At 27.3% G+C, this 17195-nt stretch overlaps 2 protein-coding genes across 2 annotated transcripts; both read left to right on the top strand.

Annotated features, from left to right (window-relative positions):
- Window positions 1–570: 570 nt before the first annotated feature.
- On the top strand, window positions 571–3751 carry LOC132947663 (zinc finger MYM-type protein 1-like). The gene is made up of 4 exons (XM_061017934.1): window positions 571–634; window positions 749–847; window positions 1644–2183; window positions 2286–3751. The coding sequence occupies exons 1-4, from the start codon at window positions 571–573 to the stop codon at window positions 3749–3751; spliced, it is 2169 nt and encodes a 722-aa protein (XP_060873917.1).
- Window positions 3752–5690: 1939 nt separating this feature from the next.
- On the top strand, window positions 5691–7051 carry LOC132947269 (zinc finger BED domain-containing protein 5-like). Its single transcript, XM_061017528.1, has one exon. The coding sequence runs from the start codon at window positions 5938–5940 to the stop codon at window positions 6829–6831; it is 894 nt and encodes a 297-aa protein (XP_060873511.1). The 5' UTR covers window positions 5691–5937; the 3' UTR covers window positions 6832–7051.
- Window positions 7052–17195: the final 10144 nt, after the last annotated feature.

The raw sequence follows: 17195 nt of genomic DNA, 5'->3' as shown, positions 1-17195 counted from the left end.
TTATTTTTCATATTGTGTTAACATTAAAATATCCGGATTATCTTAATTTTTTCTAAAATGATGAAATCAAAAGTATTGAGTGGATCAGCAAAAAGAAAAAAGAAAGAGCAGCAAACAAAAAATATTTTACTAACTAATAAAAAAATCAACAATTTATTTAGATGCATTCGACCTGGTAAGTGCAAAGCATTCAAATTATTATAGTTATTATTGAATACCTACATCAATACATGTTATTTTCAAAGCTAAACATTTTTAAAACTAAACTTAGTATAATATAATATACTTATTAATCAATAATATTTTGAACCATTAACTTGGCCATTTGTTTAAAAAGAAATTATCTTTTTAATAAACAAGAATGAAATAATTGATATGTTATAATTTTTAATCAATGAATTAAAAAAAAAAACTACTCTTTTATTAACTATTAAAAATAAAATACTTTTATTAAATAAGTATTTTATTTGCAAATTTGTTATATGCCAATTTTTATTAAAAAATTTATTTTCATAATATTATTATAATAACAAAGAAGCTAATGGTTCAGCTGAGAGTCAGAGTGACATTATGCCACAAGAAAATTTGTTGGACATCAGCACAAATTGTGGAATTGAAGAAAAATTAACTGAAGGTACCTAAATATATATTTTAGTTCATTTTCTATCAAATAACTATTTTATTTGCAAATTTGTTATATGCCAATTTTTATTAAAAATTTTATTTTCATAATATTATAATTACAAAGAAGCCAATGGTTCAGCTGAGAGCCAGAGTGACATTACGCCACATGACAATTTGTTGGACATCAGCACAAATTGTGGAATTGAAGAAAAATTAACTGAAGGTACCTAAATATATATTTTAGTTCATTTTCTATCAAATAACTATTTTATTTGCAAATTTTGAAATTGAAGAAAAATTAACTGAAAGTAGGTACCTAATTATATGTTTTAGTTCATGTTTGCTCTTGTTTGGCATTGATACTGTATTTCATTTTTAGATAATATGGTAAAAGTTAATATTGAAGAAACAACTACTGAACTAAACAGTGTAGATTGGAATTTATACAAAGATTCTTTTTTCTGGCCAAAAAACATGCAGAAATCTTTTATTGAGTACTGTATAGAAAAAGGACCTGATTATTTTCAAAATTTGAACTCTGATTTTATAAATTCAAAACGTCCAGGTAATAAAAAAATTCTATAAAAAAGTTATTAACAATCATTAAATGTTGATAAATTATGTGTTTATAATATACAAGTAAATACTCAAAGGTGCTTAACTTGTTAACAAGTTAAAGTTAAGTTAAGAAGTTTATTTTTAATTTTTTAACTTAGCTAGTTTAATCTATCGTTGATATAACTTAGTTGCATAATACATTAATACATTATACATTAATGCATATAAAATATGTATTTAATAGTAAATGTTTGTATTTTATATTTATAATTTTAAAGGATCTTGTATAGGTGAGTACCTACTTAAATTATCTTAAATTAATTAACTTAAATTCACCTGTATTATATTTATTATACCTGTATTGTATTGTATTGTATTGTATTTAATTAGGTGAATTGCAATAGAATGTTTAGATGTCACTATGTCAGTTATAAGTAAATATTTATTGTGACTTTTTTCAGATAAGAACTTCAACAGACACTTAACACTAGCAATGTTTACTCGATCTTTACCCAATGGACAAAAATGTAATAGGAAATGGCTTCTTTATTCACCTAGTGAAGGATCTGTATATTGTTTTGTTTGTAAATTGTATGGAAGCAATCGAGAGAGTCCCTTTATTTCTGGTGGTTTTGACAAATGGAAAAAATCTGAACGGATTGGCGAACATGAAAATAGTCTTCAACACAGAAATGCTACCAATAAGTGGTTATTAAGATCTAATACCAACAACTCAGTTAATAAAGAATTATGTCGTCAAATTTCTGCTGAAACGAATTATTGGTTTGAAGTATTTAAGAGACTTGTATCTGTCATTACATTTTTATCGTCTAGAGGCCTTGCTTTTCGAGGAAAGGAAGAAAAGTTCAATAGTCAACACAATGGAAATTATCTGGGCCTATTAGAACTTATTTCAGAATATGATCCTTTCTTAAAGGCTCATATTGAACAGTATGGAAATCAAGGAAAAGGCAACCCATCATACCTTTCAAAAACTGTTTGTAATGAATTAATGACAATAATGAAAAATAGTTTATCTACTTTTATTATTAATGAAATAAAAGAATGTAAATATTTTTCGATAATTATGGATTCAACTCCAGATTTGACAAAAGTTGATCAAATGGCCATTATTCTTCGTTACTGCACATTAACAGGTGTGGAAGAAAGACTTTTAGGATTATTTCCCATTAAAGACCATCAAGGCCAATCTATGTACAAGGTATTAGATGACTTTCTTGAAAAAAGTGAATTAGACATTATGAACATTAGGGGTCAATCTTATGACAATGCCTCAAACATGAGTGGTCAATTTAAAGGGCTTCAAGCTTATGTCAAAAATAAAAATCCATTAGCTGTGTTTATACCTTGTACAGCTCATTCGTTAAATCTAGTTGGAGTAAATAGTGTAAATTGTTGTACTGAAGCTGTCAATTTTTTTGATTTTGTACAAAAATTGTATAACTTCTTTAGTGGGTCAACTCACAGGTGGAATGTACTTATTAACATATTGAAAAAAGAAGAAAAAAATAGTGTCAATGGAAATTCTAGTCGACTTCTTACACTTAAATCCTTAAGTGACACTAGGTGGTCTTGTCATGCAGAAGCTTGTAAAGCAATAGTTGTAAATTATGAACAAATTTTGACTGCGTTAAAAAGTATGTATGATGGCGAAGAAAATAATGTTACAACTTTAGATGCTAAATCGTTATGGAAGAAAATGGTAAAAAGAGAAACTGCATATATGTCATTACTTTGGAATGACATCATGGAAAGAAGTAACAAAACGTCAACTAAATTACAACATTCAAACTGTGACACAATGAAGGCGATCAACTTATTAAAATCACTGAAGTGTTATGTGTTAAGTTTACGGGACTCAAATTCAATTTACGAAGAAAAAATACCTAATCTTAGTCCTGAAATTACCATTTACTATTCAGATGAAAAGCAAAGAAAAAAAATAAAAAAATTCCCTGATGGTAGCATAAATGAAGAAGTATTAAAAGGAAAAAACAAATTTCGTGTTCAGACACATATATTTATTATTGATAAATTTGTGTCAGAATTAAACAAAAGAATTTCCGCTTATGAATATATTGGTGATCATTTTTTATTTATAACACACTTAACTCAAGAATCTAATGAAAAAATTGATTTGAGTGTCTCAACATTTATTTCAAAATATAAAAATGATGTAGATATTACTTTACCGAACGAACTTGTACAATTTAAAGAATACTGGAAGCTTTGTCAACCTTCTTTTGATCCAGCTGACATTTCCAAATTATTTTCCTGGTTTGGTAATCAATCACTCGAAGAGGTATTTCCTTGTTTATTTACTACTTTAAAAATATATTTGACAATTCCAGTAGCTAATTGTTCTGCGGAAAGAGCTTTTTCTAAGTTAACTAGAATTAAAAATAAGTATAGAACTAGTCAAACACAAGAAAACTTAAATATACAAATGATTTTATATTCTGAGAATGATTTGTTAAAATCATTAGACTTAAATGATGTACTAAAAGAGTTGGCTTCAAGTAAAGCCAGAAAAAAAAAATTTAATTAATTAAATAGGTTTTGTTTTATATATTATTAACTTAAGATAGATATTTAATATTAAATTTATTTTTAAATAAATTTATTTTATTTAAATTAATAATATATTTGATATTTTTTACTATTAATAAATTTAATAGTTATTATGAAAATTTGTATTTACTTTTATCATAATAAAATGAGTAATTTTATAGACATAAATTGTACAAACCTATTAATTTAATAATTTAATATTGCTATTGAGAATTTGTGAAATAGTTAAAAAAATGTATCGTTCTGCGAGCGTATCGAGCGGCTTTGTAAAGCATGTTTTGTCAAAAGGGCCCATGTAAAATTTCAGCCCCGGGGCCCAATAGGTGCTTAATCCGGCCTTGATCACCACGCAACGCATAACCTGGTTCGCCATAGTATGTACCCTTGTATATACAAATGGTGTACATGGTTGCCTCGCACTTATAGTGGATAGCGATCAGATACCGGTCGGTAACCGAATTATCACCTAACGGCGACGGTACTGATCGACTCGCACGTTGTGGCGGCAAAACCGTGATACCGAGGTATACCTATTGGCGCCCGCATGGTTAACCTGGTGGTGCACCACGTAACGTATGACCTGGTTCGCCATAATATAGTCTTGTACCCGGCTTACAATGGTGTACACGATTTCCTCGCACCCAATGGACAGCGGTCGGATACCGCTCGGCGGAAAGTCTGTCAGATCCTTTGTCAGACGGGTCATAGACTTTGAACTACGGAGGTTGATGGTCGAAGCGGTCAGAATCCCAGTTTCCGTTTGACCCGCGATTGTGGCCAAAGTGGCCATACTGATGTCTGGTTGTAATGATATTCAGCTTCGTCTTACCTGTTACGTGGAGCGATCCCCGCACAGTATATAGTTTAATGTCCGACTAGGTTTGACTGAAGGACACAGAAGACGACACAGATTAGGACTTCCTCTGAAATTCGATATATTTAAATATTTATTTTACAGTAGAAATTACCTAATATACTGTACAATTTAAAAAAAAAAAAAACAAGAAAAATGTTTTAAAATTTACATAAGTGGTGGTGATGAGGCTGTCGAAATATGCGTAAGAATGTATGTTATGTTTATTATATTATATTTAGTGTTTATTTTGTTAGACATAAACATCTATTATTTTAAACACGAAAAAATGAAAAGTAAATAATAGGTAGGTATATAAAACAATTTTTCTCAATATTTAGTTCTTTATTACCATTATGATAATCGACAATAGAGCCAACGTATTAAGTGAACACACGTACTGACATGCAAGACAAATAATAGTTAAAAGATTTTTATTTGTCTATAAAAAAAAAAATACATTAGTTATATAATTGATTAGAATTACTGAAATCGTTATATAAATTTAATATATTAAACTTTAAAGGCGTTGTGCACTTTTTTTGTGATTGGTAAGAAATGTTAAACTCGCGTCAGAACGAAAGCGTGTATTTAGACTAATATGCGAAATAAAAATAAACATACTTGTAGAAGTCCGATTTCAATTTTGAAAACTAATTTGAATTCAATAACTTCTTTTCTATGTTTTGTAGGAAAAACATTTTCATTTTTTTAACTCGTTAAACCTTTAAAGTACAAGTTCATTTTGAGAAATTAAGATTTGATTTTCAACTGTACTACAAAAACTTTACAAAATATCGAAAATATATTTCCTACAAAACATATAAAAAAAGTAATTGAAATCGGACTTCTAGAAGTATGTTAATTTTTCTTTCGCTTTTGGCATTATTCGCTCTCATATAAGTAGAAATAATTAATAAATAAATAAATAACTGATTATCTAATTGTTATTTTATTTTCATATATTGCACTTGTTGATATTTATTACCATATTACAGCGGTTCCCAAACTGTGCACCGCGGTGCCCTAGGGGCACCGCGAGCACTTTCTGGGGGCGCCGCGGTCTACGTTTCATAAGTTTAAAATGTATATAAAAACCATATGCCCAATTACTGGGTTTGATATTTATCAGTATAATATTATTACTAGATATGATTTTATGGGTAATAAATTATTACAAATAATTGTTGATTGTTGACTGATTGTACCTTTATTATATTCTAATCATGTCAGACGATGTATTCAATTAACTATTACTTATTAGTCTGTTATTTCAAACTGACAACGAAAATGCACTGCGAGCTTCCTACATGGTGAACTACCGAATTGCTCAAAAAGGTGAAGCTCATACTATTGCTGAAACGCTTATAAAACCATGTCTTATTGATATAGCAACTTGTATGCTTGACGAAAAATTTGGCAAGGCTCTTACGCCGTTAATGGAATTACGAACTGAAGTTCTTTCATTTTTAATGGACCACAACGTTACATTGGGTAAAATCATGAATGATGTAACACGGCTCTGTCAATTTTCATACTTGGCTGATATTTTTAGCAAAATGAACGAGCTCAGCCTTTCCTTACAAGGAAGGACTATGACAATTTTTGATGCCAGCCACAAAGTAAGTGCATTCAAAAGGAAAATTGATTATTGGGCACAGTGTACTACTAAAGGCAAATTTGAATGTTTTCCAATAATGCAAGCCTTTTTGGAAGAAAATGATGAGCAGGCTTCTACTAATATTGTCAACGAGATTATTGAGCACCTCAAACAGCTAAAAAATTCTTTTGAGCAATATTTTCCTGCAGATCGGGAAGTATTGTTGAAAGACCATGAATGGGTACTGAATCCATTCTCAGTTTGTATGAAACCTTCAAGCTTATCTTCAAGTGATTACGAAAGGTTGATCGATTTAACTTCTGACTTAATATTAAAATCTTCCTTCAACAGCAATGCGTATGCCGAATTTTGGTTAAGTTTGAAAGACAAAAGTTATGAAGGTTTAAGCGAGAAAGCGAAAACACTATTTTTACCCTTTGCCACTACTTACTTATGCGAGTCAGGATTTTCGTCATACGCTGCAACTAAAACCAAATACCGCAATCGCCTCAATGTTGAACCTGACCTCCGACTCCAATTATCAAAAATAAAACCTGACATTGCAAAACTGTGCCAAAATAAGCAGCCACATACATTACATTAATTAAAATTAAATTGTAAATATTTTTCATTTGTTATATTTTTATGTAATAATTATAATCATAATAACAATAATTTTTATTTATTTATCTTTTTAAAAATGCATTAATTTATAATTAAATTAGTTGTGTAGCTTAGAATGCTTAGATTGTATTAGGTTTAATAAAATTAATAAAATTGGTTCTCAATGAGTACTTTTTTTGTTCTATCTTTCATGTTATATACAGCAGGGCACCGTGGCTAACTTGGTGCCTCTAAAAGGGCACCGCGGAAAAAACAGTTTGGGAACCGCTGCCATATTAGATGTTTAATCTATGAATTGTGTTTATTTTATTACAAACAATACTTTATAATATTATAAAATTGAATAAATTATATAATACATAATAATGAATACTTAATATATTATGCATTGCACTTTGAAACAGATTTCGAATTATGGATAGAAGTTAATTTTTCTGAGAGATAAACTTTTTAATGTAAAATAATTTTGTAATAATTCTGAAGTGTAAAATTTTTAATGTAATATAAATTGTAATGTTTGTGTACGATAGCACAATAAATGAATACTATCGTACTTTTATATTGATAATTAAAGCAATTTGTGCAAACTTTTTCCTTAACCATTCCAAAATATCAAAAATGCATGACGTTAATATTCAAGTTTTCACTTCTACCGGCACTCCCGGAGTGCAACCCGACCGTTTTTTTTACATTATCGTGTTGTGTTTATTATGTAATATGATTTTATTTCCTTTTTTTAAAATATATTTGTGGTTTTGTAGATATATTACATTAGTATTTCTGAGCGGAGCGATGAATGTATTGATTTTACAATGGTTTTATTTTATTTTTTTATTTTTGTGTCTGTGTACACGATTAGTAGTCAAAATAATGCATCGATTTTCAACTGCAGTATCTTGTTCGATAGGAAAGTGAATATAGTTGGTACTTGGGAGGGTTAAAATTCTTAATAGTTTTCAAAAGCACCCGGAAAAACAAAATAAATAATAAGGAAAGACGGGAATTTTTTAGAAAAATCAGTTTTCCACAAAATCGAATTCTAGTTTTTGTTGTAACTTTAAAACAAATTAATGTATATACATGAAATTTTCACTGGTTGTTTATTTTTGCGTTTTCTATACACAGTAAAATTTGTATTTGTTTTGATTTGTTTAGAAACATTTTCTGGTTTCCAATTTTATTAGTCTTTTTTTCTATGAATGTCAATAAAACTTTTTTTTTTGGTAAAAAGCTTGGAAATTCAATACAAGGCTCCTACCATATTTTTACAATGAAATTTGAAAAATATTAAAAATCTTTAGTCACAATTTTGTTTTATAAGCATTTAAAGTTCAAATCTTGACAAAATACGAAAAAATCATGAAAATTAACAAATTATTTTGAGTTGAGAATTCATAAAAATTTTTCTTTTTAAATCTAAAATTTGAAAATGTAAAAAATACAAGATTATTCATAGGTCTACCTTCATCAAAGAAAAAATGTCTACAAGAAAGTCAAATTAAATTTTTTTGAGCGTTTGAAATTCATATGTTTACAACATTTGATATTCCCTCGATTTCTCATGTTACGATTTTCTTATTTTGTTGTAATTAAAAAAGGTATGACTGTAGATACTTGAAAATTTCACTGAATGTTTATATTAGCTTTTTCTATACACGATAAAGTTATAAAAATAATTTGACTCTTTTTGAGCTGTTTACGGACATTGTCAGTTTTATTTTTTTTTAGTTTTTTTTTCTACAAATATCAATAAAACATTATTTGTTTTGTAAAAAAGAGTGAAAATTTAATGCAAGGCTCCTGATATATTGATGCGATAGCAGTTAATAAATATTAAAAATAAATAGGCACAATTTTTTTTATAAGCATTTGAAGTTCAAATTTTGACAAAATTTATCAAATTTAAAGTTTAATAATTATTTTCTAGTTAAAAATGTATAAAATGTTCAACGTATAGCTAAGGATAGAAAATTTAAAATACTGTATGCGCAATCTATTTATTTTTAATATATTTTTTTTTTTGAACTCATAAGGCTGAATTATTTAAGTTTGAGTTTGAATACATAATATTATTCTGTTAATGAACTATATGCAATTATTTTAATTTCTTAATTTTAATTTTACTATTATTGTTTATTTAATTCATAAGTTTGTGTTACAACAGTTAAATATAGGTACACCAGCATGGCAGTATATCAATATCACCATATTATAGATTAAATATAATTGTTCATTTTTATAAACTGTTACTTTTATTTGTTTTTCAGTGTTTAATACATTTTTATGATAAAGAATATTTTTTCATAAAAGAATATTTTTACATATTAAAGATTATTTTGATGAAATTATAGAGCGTAGTAGCATATTATTTTCAAGGTTTTAAGCGCTTATAAATTCGTTCTCTAATAATAACTATATACCGGTACTTACTTGAAGATACTGTGATTATAGCAAAATAACAACATTAAAAATAACACATAATATACCTAGGAGTTTACCATAAATAGGTATATAATTATTCTTTATTGGATTTACCGAATTCGTTACCTATTTTTTCATATATTTGTTTACGTTATTATGTTGTGTTTATTGTGTAATATGAATTTTTTTTCCTTTTTTTTTTAAATATATTTGTGGTTTTGTAGGGATGTTACATTTGTACTTTTATTATTGACATTTTAAAACCGGATTCGACAAGAAGAAAAATATCAAAATGCACCGTTTCTCAAGTATAAGTAACGCCTAAGTATAGGTCTTAGGATTTGAATTTTTATAGTAATTTTTAATTTCGTAGAAATTGTAAACATAATAAACGAGCCCGTGTGCCTTCCGCCGGTAAATTATTTAACTAAAAGCCGGTTTTTAATAATTCTGGCTTATCGACCCCATCTAATTTTAACTAATTTTAAGTAAGTTGAGTAATAATAACGCATGTATAACAGAATTTAACTACAACCATACCTAACATACCTTTAGCATCATAGCTTCGACCTGCAAGCCACATCTTAATATCGGTGTTGACAGAATATCATTTCACGCGTGAATCTTGGCGCGCTAAGTACTGTTTCCGGCATCTATTTTAAGTCTAGGAAAAAAAATTAAATTAATTGAAAACATTACTTTACTTTAAACACTATAATATAAAAACCAATGTTAAAAACTTATTGGATACAATTTTTAAAACAATTCACTGTCGAAATATTACAATATAAATCAACAAATTGTATTCGATTAAACATTTACGAAGTGTGTATTGTTGACAAAAATAAACAATATATTCACCGGTTTCCTATAATAATAATAATAATTTTTATAGCCAGAATATTATATAATTTGTTTATTTAGGTACTAGCCAACACAGTATAATAGCAATTGTATATACGACATATATGGGTAGAGTTTATACCAGGGCTTGCATTTGAAAAAAAAATATTGTTTTACGTTATTTACAATCAAAACGTTATACAAATTTTGAGTTTATCGTTATTCAAAATTTAAACGTTATTCAACTTTTGTGTTTATCGTTATTCAGAATTAAAACGTTATACAATTTTTGCGTTTAACGTTATTCATAATTAAAACGTTATAAAATTTTTGCATTTATCGTTATTTAATATTTAAAAGCATTTAGATACCTGTTTTAAAAGTACACAGGCCGCAATTTAAAAGTATATGACTATGACCTTTTTTGGGGACATCATTTCCCTATTCTGAGTTTTAAGGAGGTATTGTGTAATTTTATTTATTTAATTAAATGGGTTAGATAACCCAATTACATATTATTTACAAAATATAGAGTACAGTGATACAGATTAAATTACAATATACATAGTTCGTAAAGAAATGGAAACAAAATAAATGATAAAACAGTATGATGATAATTAATCTTAAGTTATAAGTGATAATGTATTATTGAATTTAATAAATTGCCTAGGCTCTAAGGACTTTATTATAAAATAATAAATATAAAAAAAAAAATCATGATCATTATTTTGAAATTTTGAACGTATTATTAGGTTTTTAAATGTTAAAATTATTTAGTAAGTTTTACAATTTTGTGCTTGAGAATATCATTTAAGCAGGAATCTATGTTTCAAACATATTTTACTCTGATTGTTTTGACATACTTTGTCAACATTTATTTTATACCTTCCTACAATTGACAAAATAATCAGAATCTATAATTTATGTTGTTAAAAGTTAAATAATATGTATTGGCAATATAAAAGTGTGTACATAGCTAATATACTATAGAGTGTAGACAACATAGTATAATTTATACTATCTAAATTATACTTATTACCATATTACCATTATTAAATAGAACATTCACAAACAACAAAATAAATACCAATGATCACCGAACACAATAGTTGAATAACTTGAATGGTATAAATTCCGACCGTAGTACAGATAGTACAGTACAATATTATCAGAGTATCACTATTATTAGCTATTGGTAATTAAATTATTCTATTAATACCTTCTTATTAAATTTTAAAATAAATCTAATACGGGATCTCCCGGATAGGCCGGATACGGGATAAAATTAATTCTTGGATCGAATAAATAATTGAATAATACTAAGTATTATTAAATAATTGGAAATTAATTATTTTGTTTAATGGAATACAATATATACCGTTTTGCGTTATGTTTTGTTTAATGATATATCATATATTTTGTTAAACGTTACGTTTTGTTTTGTGTTATTTATTTATTTATGTTTATCGTTTTTCGTTATAATTACGTTTACAAATTTCAATCGTTTTTTATCAAACATAACGTTATAATCATAACGTTATTATAACGTTTGCAAGCCCTGGTTTATACACAATAATATGATAATAATAATAGTAACCAGTAACCACGGTTATCTCAGATAACTTTGATATTAACTGGGAAGTATATAAGTATTTAAGAAGGCTATTATAGACTATAGTATTGAGATAAAAATGCAATTGTAATGTAATATTGTTAGCGCGCGGTTTTTTTTTTCGTTTTATTATGGGCCTGTCAAAATTTTTGACCACCCTATCAAAAACTGAAATGACGTTACTGATTTTGTGTAGATTCCTATGCCCTATAATATAACGAGTAGATAAAATACGATAACAATGTTCAATTAACAAGGTACGTGTGATCATATTATTAATCGTATTAAAATCGTACGATAAATGTCAGACTCATTTTCAGCTGTTTACGGACAATTTTAAAATCAATAAATGTTATTTGTTTGACCAAAATGCGTGAAAATTTAATACAAAGCTCTTGGTATACTGTTACACTAGTAGTTGAAAAATATTAAAAATACAAAGTTTTTTTTTATAAGCTTTTAAAGTTCGAATTTTGACAAACTTTATAAATTTAAAATTTAATAATTATTTTGTCGTTAAAAATGTACAAATTATTCAACTTTTATAGCTAAAGATTTAAAATGTAAAACAAGGTTCCACGTAGATAGTTTATAATATATTATATAAATTACTTTATTTACAATAATATCAAAAAATATGCTTGGTAATATCATAGGCTGACTGACCGTCTTCGCTCAGAATCGTTTTTCTTATGAATATATTATATCATTTAATTCAAATACAACAAAAATACACAATCAATTACTTGTAACCTACTGTAAAGCAGAGCAATACCCACTTACCCACCCTTTTTAATTTTTAATATGCTTAATCATTACATTTCGATAGTTCGATAGAAAAGAGTTATATTTAACACCTAATTCAAATTGTAAATGATACAATAATAAGAATAAAAACGTTTTTCAATAATTTGTCATCAAATGTATTGATATTGATGTATTTTTATGACATCAATTTTGACCGTACCTAAATATACTATTTTGTGTAGAAGATAATGTGATGCAATATTTTATAAACATTCAGGACGATTTTTTGGAAAATGTTTGGTTTATATGCTAGTTTATACTTTTATTAAATAATAACTAAAGCGGTACTTACTTAAAGATAAAGTAGTTATAGCAAAATTACAACAAATCCCTTATCCCTAGGACATAACCATAAAATATGTATTTAATTTGTATTTATTAGATTTACCGGATTCGTTACCTAATTTGTATTTACTTTTTTACGTTATCATGTTGTGTTTATTATGTAACATCCATTTTTTTCGTTTTTTTTCATTATATTTGTGGTTTTGTATATTATTTTAGTACTTTTATTATTGGCATTTTAAAACCGGACTCGTCAAGAAGAAGAATAGTAAAATGCACTGTTTCTCAGGTATAAGTAACTCCTATGTGCTCTAATATTTACTACGGTAACCATAGGTGGTCTTAGGATTTGGCTTTTGATGGGAATTTTTAACACATTTTAAACATAATAAATGAGCCTGTGGCCTCTTGCAGGTAAATTATTGAACTAAAAGCAGGCTTTAAATAAATTTGGCCTATCGAATGTATCCTAAGTGAACCTATCGTTCTATAACTAATTTCAACTAGGTTAAGTAATATTAACGCAAGTAAAATAGAATCTAACTAAAACTGTACCTATTTAGTATAACTTCGACCTGCAGTCACATCTTAATGTTGGTTGACAGCGCGTTAAACTTAGCACGCTAAGTATTACCTAGTCAGTAGTCGGCTGCTATTTTAAGTCGAGGAAAAAAAAATTAAATTTATTGATCTTGCATTATTTTACTTTAAACACTATAATATAAAAACCAAAGTTAAACAATTTCAAACTTATTCAATTAAATATAAATAAAGTAATTTTATTCGATTAAACATTTACAAAGTGTATATTGTCATCAAAAATAAACCAGCTTCCTATAATAATAATATTTATAGCCATGCAGCCAGCACAGTATCACATATAAATTATAATATATAAATATTTTTATTTAGGTAGGTACTTGCAAAACAGTATAATATAATATCAATTTTATATACGAAATGGAGTTTATACATAATATTAATATGATAAAAATAATAAAGTTACAAACTAAAGTTTAACAAGTTAGAAAGAAATATAATACTAATGCATTTTTATATCAACATAACATTATAACAAAAGTGAATGTTGTTTGAAAACCAACAATGTTCAGATTTAAAGTATATAAATAATTAATTAACAAGGGTTTTGTTTTAAATTTAGTGATATCAATATTTAATTTCCTAAACATGAGTCTATTCCTTCATTAACAGTAATACATTTTCCAAAATGTCTGTTTACTTGTATACAGTTTAAATGACTTAAAGTTTTTAATCGAGTATTGTAAGAAACAATAAATGTAGGTAATCAAAATTTAAATATCGTCACAACGGCACTTTTTTTCCAAAAAAGCATCGATACACGGATATTATATTATTATTATTAAATACAATTACCTATTATACTTAAACGAGAATCGGTAAGGCGTAATTTCAGTTTTTTAATATATATTGTCACTCGTGGACACGAAAATGAGCCCTGCTACACGGTGTATACGGTGTTCTACCTATAATGAATAAATATACATTTCGCACAAATAGTTTGCAGTTTGTAGGTAGTGATAATCAAATCTTAAAACAAAAACCTGTAATATTTTAAGGAATTCAATAAACACAAATAACTATTGATTATAGTTTATATTATAATAATAATATATTGTAATAACACATTATCAGTGCCCAGTGGCGTATACATAACTTTTGTATGGGGGGGGATCAGTTGCAAACAAATTATTATGGAACAAAAATACCTAAACCTAGGTATGTGCACATTTAAATACCTAATAAATGATAAAACATATATATTCAATACATTTTATTTTAAATTCTACAAGTAGTTATATGTAGTTATGACTTGTTCGTACAACTGACATAATATTTGTGGTTGTTTTTTGTTTTTAGATAATAATATTTATTATTTAAGCTATTTTTAGCTATTTTTATATTTCTTTTTCTAATGTATAGGAAAATGTACCTATTATTATACGCACGGACATGCGGGCGTCGTCTCCGTCGCGTTGATATCGGTGACGGTGGCGACTGGCGACGGCCCGTGGCTGGTCTGCCACATATTATTATCTTATAATAATTTATTATACTTGTATATTATATAATATACATATTATCAAATATCACATAATACGATTATATGAATATGAAATAAATATATGATTACTGATTAATATTAAGTAAATTATTTTTAATTAATTGTTGAATGTGTTAAAATAAAAATTTACAAAAAATCCTTGCCATTTTTTTTTTCTTGTAATTTCCTTACATTAAGTCATTAAGAACACTATTTTATAAAATTTAAAAAAAGGCCTATTGGGGGGGGATCTGACCCCCACATCCCCCCCCCCTTGTATACGCCCCTGTCAGTGCCGGTTTTCATTTTTGTAAATACGAAACGTTAGGCAACCTACACATTATACATATATTACTTGTATTGCATTATAAATAACTTCTATATTTTAAAATATTTATATTATAGTAATTAGGCGGATAGACCAGTGTTTCTCAATCTGGGGGTCGCCAACTTATTATTTAGGGTCGCAATCGAATGATTTAAAATTTAAATCAATGCGAAAATTAAAAGCTCAAATAATAAAATAATAAAATCAATAAAATATTATTATATTACATACCTATTACGAGTATAGATTATTTATATTAAAATGGAAAACACACTATTATCATTTTTAAAGCGACATTACTCTATGACGTCTATTAAAGAATCTATAATAAACGTCGAATATAGATTATCAAGTATCAACCTAAGATAAGGCTACCGCGGCGGCCGCAGTGCACACTGCACATATTATATTATTATATATTTATGTCACAGTTCATCGTTAACATCGCCGTGTCGTGCGCCGTTGTAAAATATAGGTTAATAAGTTGCATTTTTATATTGTTTTTCACATTTTTATACACTTTATCTTTATTTGACTTTATGTATTATTATAAAATATTTCTAATATGAGTAAACAGTCGCAAATGACGAACTTTTTCAAACAACCGCACAATACATCGACTTCTGATAATCAAAACTCAAATATTACAAAAAAACATAATTTGGATACTACTCAAAATGTTGATGAACCATCACTCAAAAAGGTAAAAATATTAAAATATAAAGATAGTTACATTGAATATGGCTTTACATACTTAAACGAGAATGGAAAGGATTTTCCTCAATGTGTTATTTGTGGTATGACATTAGCAAATGCATCACTAAAACCAATTAAGCTCATTAGGCACATGGAAACTAGTCATGCTCAGTATAAAAATAATACAAGGGACTTTTTTTTAAGAAAATTCGAAGAATTAAAAAAAAATAAAAAAATGATAAATACTTATACGGTCGAAGACAAAATCTACCTAAAATGTTCTTATTTGGCAGCCTTACACATAACTAAATCAAAAAAACCATACTCAATTGGGGAAAAATTGTTAAAACCGTGTATGATTGATATTTGTACAGAATTATTTAGTATTGAGCACGTGACAAAGATTAAAAAAATACCTATGTCTAATGATACGATAAGTAGAAGAATAAATACTATGTCTAATGATATTGAAAATCAGCTTAGTGAAAAAATCAAAAAATCAATTTTTTACGCAATACAGCTCGACGAATCTACTGATATAAATAATGAAGCTATATTATTGATGTATGTGAGGTATGTAGATACTGATCTGAACGATATACAAGAAGAGTTTTTCTGTTGCTTAAATTTAAAAACATACTGTACTTCTGAAGAAATTTTCAAAACCATTTCATCTCATTTCCAAAAAATTAATTTACAATTTTCTAACTGTTTCGGTATTTGTACTGATGGAGCTGCAGCTATGACCGGAAAATTTAATGGTCTTGTCACACGCGTTCAACAAATTACTCATAAAAATATTATATCAACACACTGTTTCATCCATCGTGAGCAATTAGCCGCTAAAGATATGAACGAAAACCTATTTGACGTTCTAAATATATGCATAAAAATAGTAAATTTTATTCGAGCTAGTGCCGTAAACACTCGAATTTTTAAAGTGATGTGTGAAGAAATGGGTTCAGGTTTTAAAAATTTGCTATTACACATTCATGTTCGATGGTTGTCGCGAGGAAAAGTTTTGACTAGATTATTTGAACTGAAAACGGAAGTAGAAATATTTTTGAGAGACAAAAAATCACCACTTAGTGATTATTTCGAAAATAATGTGTGGTTAGCCAAACTTGCATATCTTTCCGATATATTTTCAATTCTTAATGAATTAAATTTAAGTATGCAAGGTTCACATACTAATCTTTTTATATCGTACAACAAAATTGACGCATTCCTAAAAAAAATAAGACTATGGACAAATCGAATAAAAAACTA

This window comes from Metopolophium dirhodum, chromosome 6 (genome assembly GCF_019925205.1).
Source record: "Metopolophium dirhodum isolate CAU chromosome 6, ASM1992520v1, whole genome shotgun sequence".
In the NCBI taxonomy this organism is placed as follows: domain Eukaryota; kingdom Metazoa; phylum Arthropoda; class Insecta; order Hemiptera; family Aphididae; genus Metopolophium; species Metopolophium dirhodum.
The sequence above is the reverse complement of the archived record's forward strand: the minus strand, read 5'-3'. Positions and strand labels throughout refer to the sequence as shown.